Here is a 16,566-nt window from a genome sequence, read left to right on the forward strand (position 1 = left end):
CACCTTTTGCCAATGGCTCCGCTACAGCACTATAAGGCAATTATATATTGTAATTGGGCAACTTTCGAGCATGTTGTCTCCCCAAATGCGGCATCGCTGAACAACCCAATATATAGATATAGATATTACTATATCGATTGATTTTAAGAACCGCAATTATTTCCCCGTTTATAGAGTTCGTTGTCGGTCTCTAACTGACCTATGCTTTCCAGCTTACTCAGTAACAAGAGTTCTCGCTCACTTTCTCTTTGCATCGGTAGTACATCTCTCTCTCTACTCCTCTATCGGCCATATAAACTCACCCTAACAAATCAAGTCCTTGTGTGTAAAACTTTTTTCTTTGATGAAATATCTTCATGAAAATTAACACAGATTATTGTCCAAGGTAAAGCTACAATCTCAAACGAAATTGCTTAGATCGAACCGATATAGCATATAGCTGCCATACAAATTGATCCTTCTAAATCAAGTCCTTGTAGGAAAAACCTTTTTATTACTTGATATATCTTCATAAAATTTTGCAAAGTTTATAAAGCAACGCTACAATCTACGAACTATTTGTTCAGATCGAACACTATAGCATATAGCTGCCACACAATTTTACCGATAAAAGTCAAGACAAAGATCTGTTATTCCCTTCTATGCTACACGATTTTCACCTGTGAAGGGTATAATAGCTTCGATGCAGCCGAAGTTAACATTTTTTCCTGTTTTTTTTTTAACCTTTCCCTCGTTCTCTCTCTCTCTCTCCCTCCCTATCTATGTCTATATTCATCCCTTTCATACGCATATTGTTAGTATATTTCCACTGACTGGCATTTCCTGCTTTCAGGGTTAATGGAGTAAGCAATTACGGTTTTATAACTTAATCTACAGCTGCTCAATTTAAAATTCATTATCTTTTATAGTTTTATGTATGTTTTTATTGAATACACATACGCGCACAAATTTTCATTTGCCCTGTATAGGCTCGTAAAAGTACATACATTAAATTTTACGCTTACAAATCTAGTTTTACTGCCGATAGCAATCGTTTGTGGTACATACTTCTATTGCAATCTTTATTATTTTTTTTCTTGTTAGATAAATATTATATAATCCGTACACACAACACGAACTACATACATTGTGTTTCATGAAATTTTGCTTTCTTTTCGCATAAAATTTTCTTTAAAAATATGTGTTTGCATTTACTTTTAAATTTAAAAATATTTTAATCGCAAATAATTCTTGAAATTTCCGTGCTAAGTAGTCTTCGTCGCCAGCGCTTACTAGAGTTAGTTTATAATTTATTAATTTGTCTTTTTATTTTATACTTTTTTACTTATTTTTTGTTAATACTAACGCCTTATGAAAGTACTCGCACGTTTCGGCCACTGCTAACGAACATGCACGAAGCGTGCGCCGGTGCAGCACTCGTCTACACGTTGTTGCTTTAGGTTTGTGTACTCGCTTTACTCGCTCGTTGTATTCGTTGCAGTCTTACGCGTGTCCGTTAGACACGTTGCTCACCTGCCGTCAAGCCGAAGCGTACAATTTTTGTTTTGATACTTTTCGGGCTTAAAAAAATTATAAAATTTTCATTACAAAAATATTTTACTGCAGCTTATGGCTACATTTTAAGGCATAGTTCGTATAGTTAAGGCTTTTGCAACACGATTCGTGTTCGTTTGCAAAATTACTAAATATATGTAGGATTTGCAATTTAAGATCAATAGTTACTTAGTCAAGGTTTACAATAGTGGTGGGTATAATCTATAATGCTCTTTCAAGTTACTCTCAAATATTTTTTTCTTTCTTTAAATTTAAATTTTACCGCATAACAGTAAATGCGAGATCGTAAGGATCTATGCGTTATATAGTGATATGTGGTTTACATGTAATATTGTCTCCGTTGCCGCGCTTAACACTCTTTTAGCGCTCCGCTCTCTCTCACATCGCTTTGTCCCTTTCTCTTGTATTTTGCATCTCTCAACTCTAAGTCCTCTCTCTTTTCATTTTAGCTCTGCTACTTTTTCTTTCGCTCTCTTTATTCAACTTTTTTACTTTTGTCTCTTTTCTTATACATTTGCATATTTTCTCCTTTTTTCCACAAAAACGCTTTTCGCATCTCTAAGATCTCTCGCTCTCTTTTACTGTTTTTGCTCTCTTTCTCAATATCATTTTTTTCTCATGATCGCGCTCTCATTTCGAAGGTCACTCCTTGTCTTTTTTTGCTCTGCTGCTTTCGCTCTCCTTTCTCTCTCTCTCTCCATTCCACTTTTTCCTCTTCATTACATAACCTTGCTTTAGAACTTATGCACATCCTCATTGTTAACCACCTCTGAGGTCTCGCCCAGCACACGCATAGCATTCGAATAATCCGAATCGATTTGTGGTATGATCTGCTTATTATTCGGACGCAGTGTACGTATGAGATCGGTGAGCGAGAGGAACGATTGTCGATCGACATCATTGTTGTTATTGTCATGATGTAATACACCAGCCGCTGGCAGATTATGTCGTTGATTTTCATTGCTGGCAGCGGCCATTTTTTCAATCTCCTGTGAGATCTGCTTGAGACGCACCTCAACGGTGGGTACTTCGGCGGGCGCGGCGATAGCCGGTACCGGTAATGTCTTCAATTGATCTTCACCAACTGTATTGCGCTTGGTATCGACATCATCAACGCTATCCTCATGCGAAGCTGAGTTGTTTTCTTCGTTGGCGGCATCATCGTCCTCCTCTTCGCCCGCTTCCTGTTGTTGTTGTTGTGCATCGTTGTGTACATCTTGTTCGACTTGATGTTCGGCTGATTCTTTGCTGTTGCCGTTATGCAAATCATTGTTGCCCTCATAGACGGGCAATGTGCGCTTCTTCTCATCCTCCGGCTCCTCATCGTCAGCATCGAAGCTGTCATGTTCATGTTCGTGTTCGTGCTCAGTGTCGTGCTCATCGTTTTTGGCCTCCTCTTCGCCACTCTCGAGATCGTGATCGAGATTCAAGGAGACAAAAGACAGCTGCGGTTCATCATGCTCGTCATCATGATGGGAGCGCTTCGAGAAAGGTGTGTACGTGGACATGGTGAGCGGCAACGGAGTTGTTGATAGGCTCAGCTTGGTGGGGTCGACAGTGGGGCGTGAAGTGGTCGAGGTGACTGGACGGCTGTTTATGTGCGTGCGGGGGAAAATAAAAGAAAACGCAATAAAAAATGCAATTAGAAATGAGTTTCCAGCAATAAAAATAAGATTGTAGTCAAGTAATAGCGCTTAAGAGAAAAGCTTGCGAAAGTCAGCGTGCGTGCGTGCGCATGTGTTCGTCTGCATTCATCTGCCTATATGTGTAAGTCATTAATATACCGTATCGGCTTTTATGTTGACACTGTGGCATGCACGCATACACACGAACACATGGCGAACACGGCACAAAGTTTCAGAGTTAGAGTTGCAAAAGAGTTGCGTTTTCAAGCCACTACTGAGACATTACATACAAACAACTGTATTTAGAGTTTACTGTTACAAATAGCAATACAAAAGAGGTGACATGATTATGTGTGTGTATATATGTATAATCCTTAATGCACGTTTTATGCTTATTGTTAGCCGATCAGCGCTGATTATAAACACCAAAACATGGCAAACTCAAAAATTGACTTTTTTCTTTATTTTTTATATTTTTTTTTTCAAAACAGACATTGGCTTTAGATCTTTGTCTTTGTGTTTTACAAGCAGCTAAGCCCCAAACCACGAAATTCTTAAAAATATCTGTTATGGACATATACAAAACGTTTACATTTTGAGGTTAGTAATTGTGATCGTAAAAAAATATGGAAAAATATGCGTGTAAATACGTGTGTGTTTGTAGCTACGGCGGCAATTTGAAAAAGCGACATAAATTTCATTTTAGCTATTTATTTGCGGTACTTTTTCTGCTTCTACTCTTGCTGTGTTTGTTGTTATTGCTATTGCTGGCTTGTTAGTAGCGAAATGAAACGTTATTTGCACTTGAGAAATGACAAACTAATTGCTTTATAACGTCGTTCGAGTTTTCTTCAAACTACATGAGTATGTGTAAATGCATATACGGCGCAAACAGTGACTCAGAAAATTATGCAGACGGTGTGTGTATTTTTTCTAATTTGTTTTATATAATAATTACTTTGCTTCCTTTTTTTAATAATAATAATAAGTATTTATTTTTATTTTTGAAACAAATTTTTTTTTAATCTTCATTTTATTATTTCTATTTTTGAAATTAAATTTTTTTGAACTTCATTTTTTATATGAAATTTTATATATTCTGTAATTTATTAAAAAAAATTTTTTATTGAAATTTTTATTTTTTTGAAATTTTTATTTTTTCCTTTGGATTTTTTTGCAATTAAAAAAATATTTATTTTAAATTTATTTTTATTACTTTTGTATGATTATAGATTTCCTTCTTTCTTTGAAATAATATTTTTTTTTATATTAATTTTTTTTTTTTAATTTTTTTTGCCATTTATGTAGACCTATTGTTTTATGAATTTTTATTTTTTTTTTGCATTTCGTTGCAATTAAAAAATAAGATTTTTAAAATTTAATTAATTAATTTTTAAATTTAATTAATTTTAAAATTTAATTAATTAATTTTAAATTTAATTAATTAATTTTTAAATTTAATTAATTAATTTTTAAATTTAATTAATTTTAAAATTTAATTAATTAATTTTAAATTTAATTAATTAATTTTTAAATTTAATTAATTAATTATTTTTAATTTGAAATTAATTTTCTTGTTTGGACTTTTAATTGTGTTTTTATATCTTCTGTGTGATATTTGTGATAATTTCTTTAATAATAACTTTTGCATTTTTTTGGAATCAAAAAATAATTAATTAATAAAAAGCTTAATTTTTTATTTAAAATTGTAATTTTTTCTTTTAATATTGTTTTGCAATTTAAAAATTAATTTAATTGAAATTAAATTTTTTATTTTTTTTTAGTTAATTACTTGTTGGAAATTTTAATTAAAAACTCATTTTTGTTTAAAATTTTAATTTTTTTATTTAAAAATTTTAATATTTTTGTTGCAAATTTACGGTACAAAAAATGAAGTAAATTTTTTGAAATAATTAAATTTAATTTTTATAAATTTTTTTTCTTTTAATATTTCAGTAATTTAAAAAAATTAAGTAAATTTTTTAAAAATAATTTTATTTCATTTCTATTAATTTTTTTCTTTTAAAAATTAATTATTTTAAAAAATCAAGGAATTTTTTAAAAATAATTTTATTTAATTTTTATTAATTTTTTTCTTTTAAAAATTAATTATTTTAAAAAATGAAGGAATTTTTTAAAAATAATTTTATTTCATTTCTATTAATTTTTTTTAATATTCCAATATTTTCAAAAAATTAAGTATAGTTTTAACATAATTTATTTTTTTTAATTTTCAAACATTAAATAAATATTTATAAAAATACTTAAACTTTATTTTTATTAATAATTTTATTGCAATATTACAATATTTAACAAAAATTTTTTTTCTAATAGATTTGTTATTAATTTTAACATTTCTTAACTTTTATTGTTATTGTCTTTTCATAAAAAAAATTATTGTTGAACACTGGTAAAAAAGATTTTTTTTTATTTTTTAGAAAAAAAAGTTGTAATTTTGGTTAACATTTTTTTATATTTTTTTTCTTAAAATTGTTTCTTAAATTTGTTACTTTTTTATTAAATTATTATTTTTTGTTATAAGAATTATTAAAATATTTTTTAGAAAAAAAATTAATACAAAAAAATCGTAAAATCCACACCTGCACAATTTTCTGAATCACTGTTTGAGTGTTAACTTAAGTATTAGTATTAGTTTTAATGTGTTTTAACTCTAATTTTTTTATTGTATTTTTTATGATTTGGGGTTTAGCTCACCTATATTTGTAAGTATTGTTTTTTTCTTTATTGACGCTTCATTGTTGCGCTTGTGTTGGTGAATATATATGTATTTATATATATATTGCTTGGTATATAGTCAGTTTTACAAAAATTAGCGTATTATTTAAAAATAGATTACTTTAATAAACAATTTCACAAATTCACGCAGAATGCTATGCTTTCTTTCAGTTGTTGTTTTTGTGCAAGAGATTTGTTGTTGTACAAATTTTAGAGCAAGCTTTACAGTCTGCAAATATTAGTTCTTTTTCCATAATCTTGTTTTCATTAAATATTTTTGTGATTTCTCTTTCTCTCCCACTCTCTCGCGCGCTTTTAGCTCTTGCTCTCTTCAATTTATTTTAATTTTATTTCAATTACTTTTATATTTCTTTAATGGTTTTTTTTTTATTAATTTTAGTGAGTGTTTAAGTTATTTATTAATTTTATTATTGATTTATTTGTTTTTTGTTGTTGCTTGATTTGTGAATTCAGTGATTTGTTTTAGGTAAGAGTAGTAGTTTGATGTCCTTACCCCTGCGCCGATGACACTGGAATACTGCCGTAATTGTAGTAATAGCATCGGGTCTGTTCGCAAATGAAATCTTTCACAGCCGAACAGTCTTCGGGCATCCATTTCAATGTGGGTTGTTTCAAAATGACGCAACCCTTCTCAGCGCCGCTACTGCTGTAAAGGGTCAAATAAGCATTGTACGAAAGTGTAAGGTGAGAAAATTGATATACTTGTACAGAAGATTTCTTGATTACAGTTAAAGAATATATACTCATGTATATATAGTATAAGGTCTTTAAGCCTGATCTGTATATATAGAATAAGATCTTTAAACCTGTTTTGTGCTCCCTAGTTATGTATCTGATATTAAGTGTTCTCACTTTTCGGTCTCTTTGAAGATATGACTATACAGAATGTTGTTGAAGTACTAGTCGCGAGTTTTTCCAAGGTTTCTCAATAGATTTTGTCTAGTACCGAGAGCTCAACTCAATATTTCGGTGCTTTTTCTCCTATTTGTGGTCGCTACATTGCTTAGCAAAAGTTTCTAACGCCTGTGATAGATGTGGAATCTATTTATCATAATAATCCACTTTAGAGATATTGGACTACTGGGGTGGAAAAAATTAGGTTTTTTAAAAAATCTATTGGACTCACAATGGGCCTTATGACAGCCTAATTGAGGCCGCCTGCGGTCTAACGCTTCTGGGCCTTCCTTTTCATCCAGCTATTTATCGTAATACATTCTCATAGAATAAGAAATTTCCTTCTTTATCGAAATTGAAGAGGGCCTGTGGAGACTTTCAGCTATAATTAGTTGGAAAACCTTAAAAACTTAATTAGAGGTAGGAAATCTCTAACTGTTTTTGATCTAAGCAAAATAATTAAACCCTGTTTAAGTAGAATAGCTTAAACCACGTGAGGATTTTGCCAAATACAGAGATTTGTTGTCGTGTTCTTCGAAATTAGGAGATTAGAAAGATCAGCAAAGTAGATCTAAGCTTTATAAAATGTATAGAGTAAAAACGATTTAAGCTTTTGCTATCAATCTTTGCTCTTTTTGTGAGATCCCACAAAACTCCTTCAATATTTCCAGAACATAACGACTTATTCAATAAAGATCTCATGAAAAACGCTCACTAAACTAGATCAAATCTCATAATAACTTCCATTTCTGCCTCCTACAAGCGTTAACTACCCCACGTACGACGAACTTAATGACATTAAGCTAACACAAACATCAATCGTAAATCGTAAACGTTCACTTACCTGTCGCGCGCCGTCCGTTGTGGCGATGTATTGCTATTGTGATCAACAGGATCGAGTAGACCAGCCTGTATGGCATCGGCTGAATTCTCGAAAAAGTCAAAGGTCGCATTAAACGGCAGGCCAGTGCTCATCCATAGGAACATGCCGGTGCCCAAACGATTGCCGGAAGTCCAGAAATCATAATTACCATAACCGGCATTCTTCAGGTATGTCGTCATAGATTCGGCTTTCTCTTTCGTTTCGAACGACGCCAACTGCAGACCCAACGAACGACAATACTGATAGGCGAGGAAGTAATTGAGTTCGGGCGAATAGGGATTCATGCGGCTAATGAAATATTGTACGCCATCCAGGTGTATGGTGGTGATGCGTTGACCTGTGCATATAAAGTGTGTTTTTGTTGTTGATGATTATTCAATTTCATTTTAATTGTGTGGAGTGTATGTTGCATAAATGCATAAATTATATGAACATTTTTAATTTTTATTGCCTTTCTCTTTTCTTATACTGTCAATAAGTGTGTGTGTATACATATATGTAAATATGGATATTGTATCCACTGGCTCCGCGTGGGAGCAAGCTATAAAAAAGCGAAAACGGAAGCTTTTTCAATAAATTTTATGACTTACATTTTTTTACATATTTTTAATTTTCAAGTTTTGGGTTTTTTATAATTCTTCAAATATTTTTTTGTTTTAATTTGCTTTAATTTTATATAAATATTTTTTTTCCTTTATTTATATTTATATAGATATTTTTTTTGATTAAAAATTTTTATAAATATTTTTCATGAATTATTCTTATGATGATTTTATATTATTTTTTTATAATTTTTTTTTATTAAATTTATTTCAAAGTTTTTAATATTTCTATAATTTTTTATTTTTTTTTAATTTACTTTAATTTTTTTAATAATTTGTACGTTTTTGTTATATTTTTTCGTAAATGCATTCTTTAAAGTTGTATATATTATTATATTTTTTTTTTGTTTTTTTATTTTTTAATTTTTTTTATTAAAATATTTTTATGTAATTTTTTAAAATTATTTATTTGTAATTAATTATATACATATTTCATACTTTTGACCTACAAAAACTCTCAAAGAAGTTTTAAATCAATTATTTTTTATTAAAATATTTTTTTGTAATTTTGTAAATTATGATTTTATTAAAAATATTTTTTTTTTTAATTTTTTAAAATTATTATTTTTTGTAATTTTTTTTAAATATTTTTTTTTAAATGATTTTTTTATTAAAATATTTTTATGCAATTTTTTTAAATTATTTATTTATAATTAATTATATATTTCATACTTTTGATCTACAAAAACTCTCAAAGAAGTTTGAAATCAATTATTTTTTATTAAACATATTTTTTTGTAATTTTGTAAATTATGATTTTATTAAAAATATTTTTTTTTTTAATTTTTAAAATTATTTTTTTTGTATTATTTTTTAAATAATTTTTTTTGTTAATTTTTAAAAATTTTTTTTAATATATTTTTATTTTTTAAAATTATTTTTAAAATATATATATTCAATTTTTTTTTTAATTTTTTGTAAATATTATAATATTTCTATGGATTTTTATGGTATTTTCATTTGACCTACAAAATCTGGCAACGAAATTTAAATTCACATTATCAATTATATACATATGTTTTTTAAATTTTTCAAATATACATATTTTTGAAGTACTTTTTATATAACTTTTTATATGATATATTATTTTTACGTATTTTTTTATTATTTTATAATTTTTTTTTATTTTTTTAAATTATTTATCAATTGATTATATTTTTTAAAATTTTTTTTAAATATATTTTCATACTTTTAAACTATGAAAACTCCAAAAAAAACTTTTATTAACCTTTTCTTTATAATTTTTAATTTTTTTTTGAATTTACGTTTGGCATTTTTTAAAATTATTTTTGAAGTATTTAAAATTAATCCTTAAATTTTCTAAAATTATTTAAGAGTTTGTTATTTTTAGATATTTCTATATATTATACTACATATGTATGTATATAAAAATTTATACATAATACATATGTATGTACATACATATGTATATAAAAATACATAAAATATTTAAGAAATAAATTTAACAAATTTTATGTATATCTGTTATCATTTTATAGTTTTTAATATTTTTTCATGCTTTTGACCCATAAAAAATCTCAAAAAAAATTTCAATATGTTTCAAACGTTTTGCTATCCACTAACAACTCAGCTCATACCTACATGCATCACCTACAACCAACCGCAACAGTCGTTTTTATAAATTATTTTAAATTATTCTGGACATGAGCTTCCCACTTCCGATGGCTGTTTTGAGCACCTCGAAGTGTGAGCATAGTTTTAATCAGTGTGTGTACAAAGTGAAGGCAAACAAAGGCGCACACACGCACGCGGCGTGTCTACAAGTGTATTGTGTGGCGTTGGCAGCCTGCAGCTGGGTGGCATGTACAACAAATATGCCTGCATTAATGTGACAAGCAGGCTTTCACACAAACAAACACACTTATAAAGATTTAAGTAAATATGTATGTATATAAATATAAATATAGGTATGTCCTGCCATGCCTGGGCGTCTTTGCAGGGCTTCATTGATATTTTTCACCTTCTTCACTTCTCTCTATATGTGTGTGTGTGTGTTTGTATACAATGCACCCATATTTTGTTTGATTTCTTTTCAACGTGTATTTAGTTTTGACGTATGTCTCAGCTGTGGAAACGTGACAGTCAACGTCGGTTTTTAAAAATCCACGTATGTTTGTGTAAGTGTGTGTGGCATGACTGGCTGATTGGCTGCAATGTAAGCGCTGCACTTAAATTTATTTATTTACATACGCAAACATACAAACATACAAGTATATTTGCATTTTTAATTTCGTTTGTTTGTATGCCGGTGTGCGCCGAAGAATGTCTTCCTCCTAATGTCTTCTACATACATATATGTATGTTTGTGTGTTTGTATGTAAGTTGCAACGGTATGTGCGCACTCCTTTTGGCCCTCAACGCATTGAAAAGGTTTAAAAGCAACAAGCAAACAAACCTAAAATGAAAATGAAAGAGCTATTGTTGTTGTTGTTGTATGCAGGCAAACATGACTCATTCAATATTAGCCGCGCTTATTAGGTTTCAAGTGTCAAAGTAAATATAGAAAGGAATAGTGTTAACCCGTTGCGTGTTCTAGGAATTTGTGATAATGAGTTTTTTATATAAAATTTAATTTAAAGTTTGTATTTTCTTATAAAGTGTACATATACACAAAATATGAACGGATAATTTTTTATACCTTATGCTCTACTAAACAAATTAATTGATAATTTTTAAGATATCGATCTGAAATTTTGCACACGCCCTTTTCACACCCAGAAAGTGATCATTTGTTGGAATTGCCGTTATCGGGCCACTATAGCATATAGCTGCCATACAAACTGACCGCTCCAAATCAAGTTCTGGTATGGAAAAATTTTTTATTTTACAAATTATCATCACGAAATTTGTCACGGATTATTATCCAAGCCAAAGCCACAATGTACGAAGAAATTATTCAGTTCGGACCACTATAGCATATAGCTGCCATACAAACTGACCGCTCCAAATCAAGTTCTGGTATGGAAAACTTCCTCATTTGATAAGATATCTTTACGAAATTTGTCACAGATTATTATCCAAAAATCCGCTACCATCTACGAATAAGTTGTTCAGATCGGACCATTATAACATATAGCTGCCATATAAACTGACCGCTCCAAATCAAGTTCTTGTATGGAAAACTCTTTTATTTGACGAGATATTTTCACGAAATTTGGCACGGATTATTATACAAGCCAAAGCCACAATATATGAAGAAATTATTCAGATCGGACCACTGTAGCATAAAGCTGCCATGCAAATTGATCATTCAAAATCTAGATAGAGATCCTTTTATACCCTTTTATGCTGTAAGAAATGCATCTATGAAGGGTATTATAGTTTCGGTACAGACAAAGTTAACGTTTCATCCTGTTTTAAACTTATTTTTCCAAAATTTTTCCAAAATAAGTTCCCCCATTGATTCCACGGCAAAGAAACGAAAGCAAGTTCGTTGCTTAAGTCTTTTGTTTAAAATGCTATTGTTACTTATTTCTTTGCTTTAGCTTTTAAGATATTATTATTTATTATACAAAAATTTATTTATTTTTATTAATATTATTATTATATTATTATAGTTCACATAATTATTCAAAAGTTTTGTGAGTCACTCTAAAAACATGTCCGACTTTTTTAATATTATGTGTATAAGCAATGACGTGTTGCTTCAATTAAAACAAAAAAAAGGTATAATTGAATAAAAAAGGTCAACGTACCGTTAATTCATAACTAATACAATTATTATTTAACGGTAAATAACTTAAAATATTTTTATTGCAAGCTTATTAGAACCGCATTTAAGTCCACACGCTTATTTAACAAAGTTCCATATAAAGCACACACAACTAATATAGTCATCCACGCTATTTGCCTATGCAAATAGTTAACGGTTTCAATAATTGTTTGGCAAAGCGAGTTCAATTATTTGGTATGCAATAGCACATTTAAATAAATTTGGAAAAAATATTAATAATAATAATAGAAAAAGAGAGAAAAAAATGCAAAATAACCTAACATCAGTTTTCATAAGTTTACTGGCGAAGGATAAACGATATAATAGAAACCACTAATATTGGAACAAAATTTGAGTTTTGGTTATATATTGGTTATTTTTAGTTATATATTGGTTATATTTTAGTTATATATTAATTATATTTTAGTTATACATATATGACAGCGGCAGCTGTAAATTTTATGCTACATATATGTAATATGTTGTAGTGAATCGTAAGCAATAAAAAATTTAATTTTTATTTTTTGATTTGTTTGGCTTTTTAGGTGACGATATGTATGTATGTAGCTCTTGTTTGCCTATTAAACTGAAATATTATTTATAATTACTCGTTTTTCCATTCTAATTCAAGTAATTTTTGCTTTTCAATAATTATTTGCGTTTATTTTTTTCTTTTTCAGCATTTTTTCTACAAGAAAAGTCTGGCAGCATAATTTTCGGTGAGTGCTTCTATAAGTTATTATATGAATAATGTAGGGAAAAAGTATTATACAATTTTTAAAACAGTTTTTTTTTAATTTATAATATTTTTTTATATACATTTATTTGATTAAAAAAATTTTAATGATTTTTTTTAAATATTGTATTTATATAATATTATTATTTTTTATGTAATTTTTTTATTTTATATTATTGTTCCTTTTATGTTTTTGTTGATTTAAATTATGGTGATTGCTTTAAATTTTTTTTTCTATTTTAATATTTCTAAATTTTTTTTATTTTAAACTTTTTCTCAAAATTTATTTTTTTTTTTTCAAATTTCATATTGATTCAGTAAATTAGAAATAACGAAAAGCATTATAATTTTCATAGTCACTATTTTTTTTGTACAAATTATATATTTTTATTTTTTAGGAAATAGTCATATGCCTTAAAAACTTTTTTCTTATAACCACTTCCTGCCTATTTTTATCATTTTATTCGATAAAAGCAAATTTTACTGCTCACTAAAAATTAAAAAAAAACTCTTAAAAACATTTTAGAACAAAAATAAATTTAAACAATCTTTAAAAATTTCGTAGAAATAATTCTATAAATCTCTTTTTTTTCCAAAACATTCAAAAAAGCTACAAAAAACGATTTTTTAATTTTTATTTCTTAATACAAAATTTCAAAAATCTTGATAAAAACAATTTTTAGAATAAACAAAAAAAAACGATAATTTAACCAAAACTCTTTAAAAGTTGCTAATAAGTTGCTTAAAAATCTATTTTTTTTTTCACAAATACTCAAAAATTTCGATCAAATAGTGTTTTTAATTTTTTGTTTTTCACAAATGTTTCAAAAATCTTGATAAAAACAATTTTTAAAATAAAAAAATAATATTATTTAAAAAATCTTCAAAAATTGCTAATAATTTATTTAAAATACATATATATTTTTTCACAAAATGAAGTAATTTTTTCAACTTTTCATTAAAACATGGAAAAGCAAGTTTTATTTTTGACAAAAACCAAAATTCAAAAATCGCGATAAAACAATTTTTAGGAAAAAAAATATATATTAATAAAAAAATTGTTAATAAATAATTTAAAAAATATTTTTTGTTTCTCAAAAATATTCAAAAATTTCGATAAAATATTTTTTATTTTTTTTATTTTTTTTTTAATTTTTTTTTTATTTTTTTTATTATTTTTTTTATTATTTTTTTTTTCTAATTTTTTTTTTTTTTAATTATTTCCGGGAAAATTTTAAAATCTGGGTAAAAGCAATTGTTTAATTTTTATTCTTCACAAAAACTTTCCAAAATGTCGCTAAAAACAACTTTTCGAAAAAAAAACTATTAGAAAAAAAATATTTTAAAATTGCTAATAAATTATTTAACAAATATTTGTTGTTTCTTAAAAATTTCTATAAAAAACATTTTTTTATTATTTCCTGAAAATATTAGTTGTTTCTCAAAACTTTCCATAAAATATGTTTTTTTTTACTTTTTATTATTTCCTAAAAATATTAGTTGTTTCTCAAAAGTATTCAAAAATTTCCGTAAAATATTTTTTTGTTTCTTAAATTATTATTATCTACTGAAAAAACCAAAAATCTGGGTAAAAGCAATTTTTTTATTTTTATTTTTCACTAAAATATTCAAAAATTTCGTTAAAAACAAGTTTTCGAAAAAAAAATATTTTTCAAATTTTCAAAAATTGCTAATAAATTATAAAAAATATTTTTTTCACGGAAAAAATTCAAAAATCTAAATCAAATACTTTTTTTTAATTTCTTTCTTTCACTAAAACATGCAAAAATCTGCATAAAAGCAATTTTTTAATTTCTATTTTACACAAATATATTCAAATACCTCGATAAAAGCATTTTTTTTAATATCCCTTAACATACAAAGTGTGTTGAAATTTTCTGAATGAAATGTTGAGCAACATGCTTGTAACTTTACAATTTTCCTGCACCAGATACATACAGGACCTTCATAGAAAATTCAAAAATGTGCCATGCTCATCTGTAGAAGGCTTTGCTTATAGCTTAAAGCTACAATTAGACGGGATACACGATACGAATGCTGACGAAAGTTCTTGAAAAACTTTTGTACAGAAAGCATGCTTTAACAATAGTTGCAACTAAAAAATATTTCTAATGAAAATTTTCGATTTTTTTTCGAAATGTTGAATAGTTTCGTACCAACTTTATTCAAAACCTTTTGTTACTTCCGTTCCTTCAAAACGATCTTCTGCCTTTACAAATTTTTCTGCACTTAAATATTATGTATGTTGTGTATGTATGGAGTTTTGTACAAACCTGAGACGCAGGCTAACACGCTCAGTAAACAGATTAAAATAATTTTCGCCATTTCTGCTACGTGAAGACACAAAAACGAGAGAGACTCTTTCCGCCAATTAATCGAACACTAATAACCAATTTTTCAACTTGTTGCACTATTATATATAGAACTACACCACAATATTGCTATATATATGTATGTATATATATATGTATATTTGTAAGGATATTTGTAGTTTTAAAATTATATTTTGTTCCGTGAACGAGTGGAAGACACGTTCGTTCTTGATCGCTGCAAAAGACCAACTGACACAAACACCGCACAGCCAAGAACTCTAAAGTTGTTGTGGACTCGAAGACTCGTCGAAGAATTCTTAAACCATGGCGGCTTCGTCTTTAACTGCGGCTTTGTGACTTCGATTACAAACACACACACACACGCACACAATTATGTTTGACTGCTTTGACTTTTGTATGTGTGTGTGCGCTGTCGCTTTGTCGCTTCGCTACGTTTTTGACTCGGCTATTATTTACAAATACACTTGTGTGCGGGTGTGTGTGGTTAATCCTTTGAGCCAGCGCTGGCAGTGGCAAGTCAACTCGCGCATATACATATACAAAAATATATACACCAACACCCGCAAACACAAAGTCACAAAGTTGTTTTTGCTTTTGTTGTTGTTTTGGTTGTTGTTGGTGCTGCTCTTTGAGGACAGGTAACGTTTGTGCTGGCGACTGCTAATGTGATGCGATCGCGGCCGCGCAGCTCCATGCCCTACGGCTCCACACAGCATACCCAAACAAACACAAACACACACACGCATGTACATATACAATAAATACATAAAGACACACACACATATACATAAAAAAGCATTGCATACAGTTACATACCTGCATATAAATCTTGGCGCTGTTTTGTTTCGATTTTGGTTTTTACTTTTGTGCCTTTATCGTAGAGCTCGCATTGTTGTTATTAACCTTTGTTGTTGTTGCTGTTGCTGTTGCTGTTGCCGCTTGCGCGCTCGTTTGGTGAACTGAGTGATGTGCGAAATGCTTTTTAATCAAGTTCACGGTTACTAAGGTTAAGAATGAAGTTCGTTGCTGGTGACTTCGAGCAGTTCCCGCCTCCGACTCCACTGCCTCTTCCTCTGCCCCTTACACAAACAATTGGACAATCGGCCCAGCGGACAGGCAAACGCGCATTCGTTCGTTCGTTTGTTTCTTGGTTGATGGTTGCTTGCTTGTTCTCATTGTTGTTGCATAGGCGGATATGCGGATAAATGGGATATGTGAACTGTGAACATCACACACACACATACACACACACCCGCGTGTATATGCAGTCGCACATACACCAGCATAGACATTATCGCATAGCCGTGAAGAATGCCAGCGAGATCAATGCGCGTCCGCGTTCGCGTCGTTGGCGAAGGTGGCCACAATGGTCACCGGTGGCAGTGGTGATGGCAGTGGCGATGGCGGTGGCGTCTGAACGTAGCGCAT

General features: G+C 28.9%; 2 protein-coding genes across 3 annotated transcripts; both read right to left on the reverse strand.

Moving 5' to 3' along the window:
- Positions 1–1,966: 1,966 nt before the first annotated feature.
- LOC115066208 (uncharacterized) lies at positions 1,967–6,035 on the reverse strand. Its single transcript, XM_049452285.1, has 2 exons — positions 5,895–6,035; positions 1,967–3,144 (listed from the first exon to the last, which is right to left on the reverse strand). The coding sequence occupies exon 2, from the start codon at positions 3,060–3,062 to the stop codon at positions 2,289–2,291; it is 774 nt and encodes a 257-aa protein (XP_049308242.1). The 5' UTR covers positions 3,063–3,144; positions 5,895–6,035; the 3' UTR covers positions 1,967–2,288.
- A 384-nt stretch (positions 6,036–6,419) lies between these two features.
- Positions 6,420–15,491, reverse strand: LOC105226823 (uncharacterized). Of its 2 annotated transcripts, none has more exons than XM_029550428.2 (3): positions 15,079–15,491; positions 7,675–8,050; positions 6,420–6,579 (listed from the first exon to the last, which is right to left on the reverse strand). In XM_029550428.2, exons 1-3 carry the CDS (start codon positions 15,128–15,130, stop codon positions 6,426–6,428), a joined length of 582 nt encoding a protein of 193 aa, XP_029406288.1. In that variant the 5' UTR covers positions 15,131–15,491; the 3' UTR covers positions 6,420–6,425. The 2 variants fall into 2 exon arrangements, with proteins under 2 accessions (XP_029406288.1, XP_019846109.1); XM_019990550.3 differs by having other exon boundaries at positions 6,420–6,582; positions 15,079–15,468.
- Positions 15,492–16,566: the final 1,075 nt, after the last annotated feature.

This window comes from Bactrocera dorsalis, chromosome 3 (assembly GCF_023373825.1).
Source record: "Bactrocera dorsalis isolate Fly_Bdor chromosome 3, ASM2337382v1, whole genome shotgun sequence".
In the NCBI taxonomy this organism is placed as follows: Eukaryota; Metazoa; Arthropoda; class Insecta; order Diptera; family Tephritidae; genus Bactrocera; species Bactrocera dorsalis.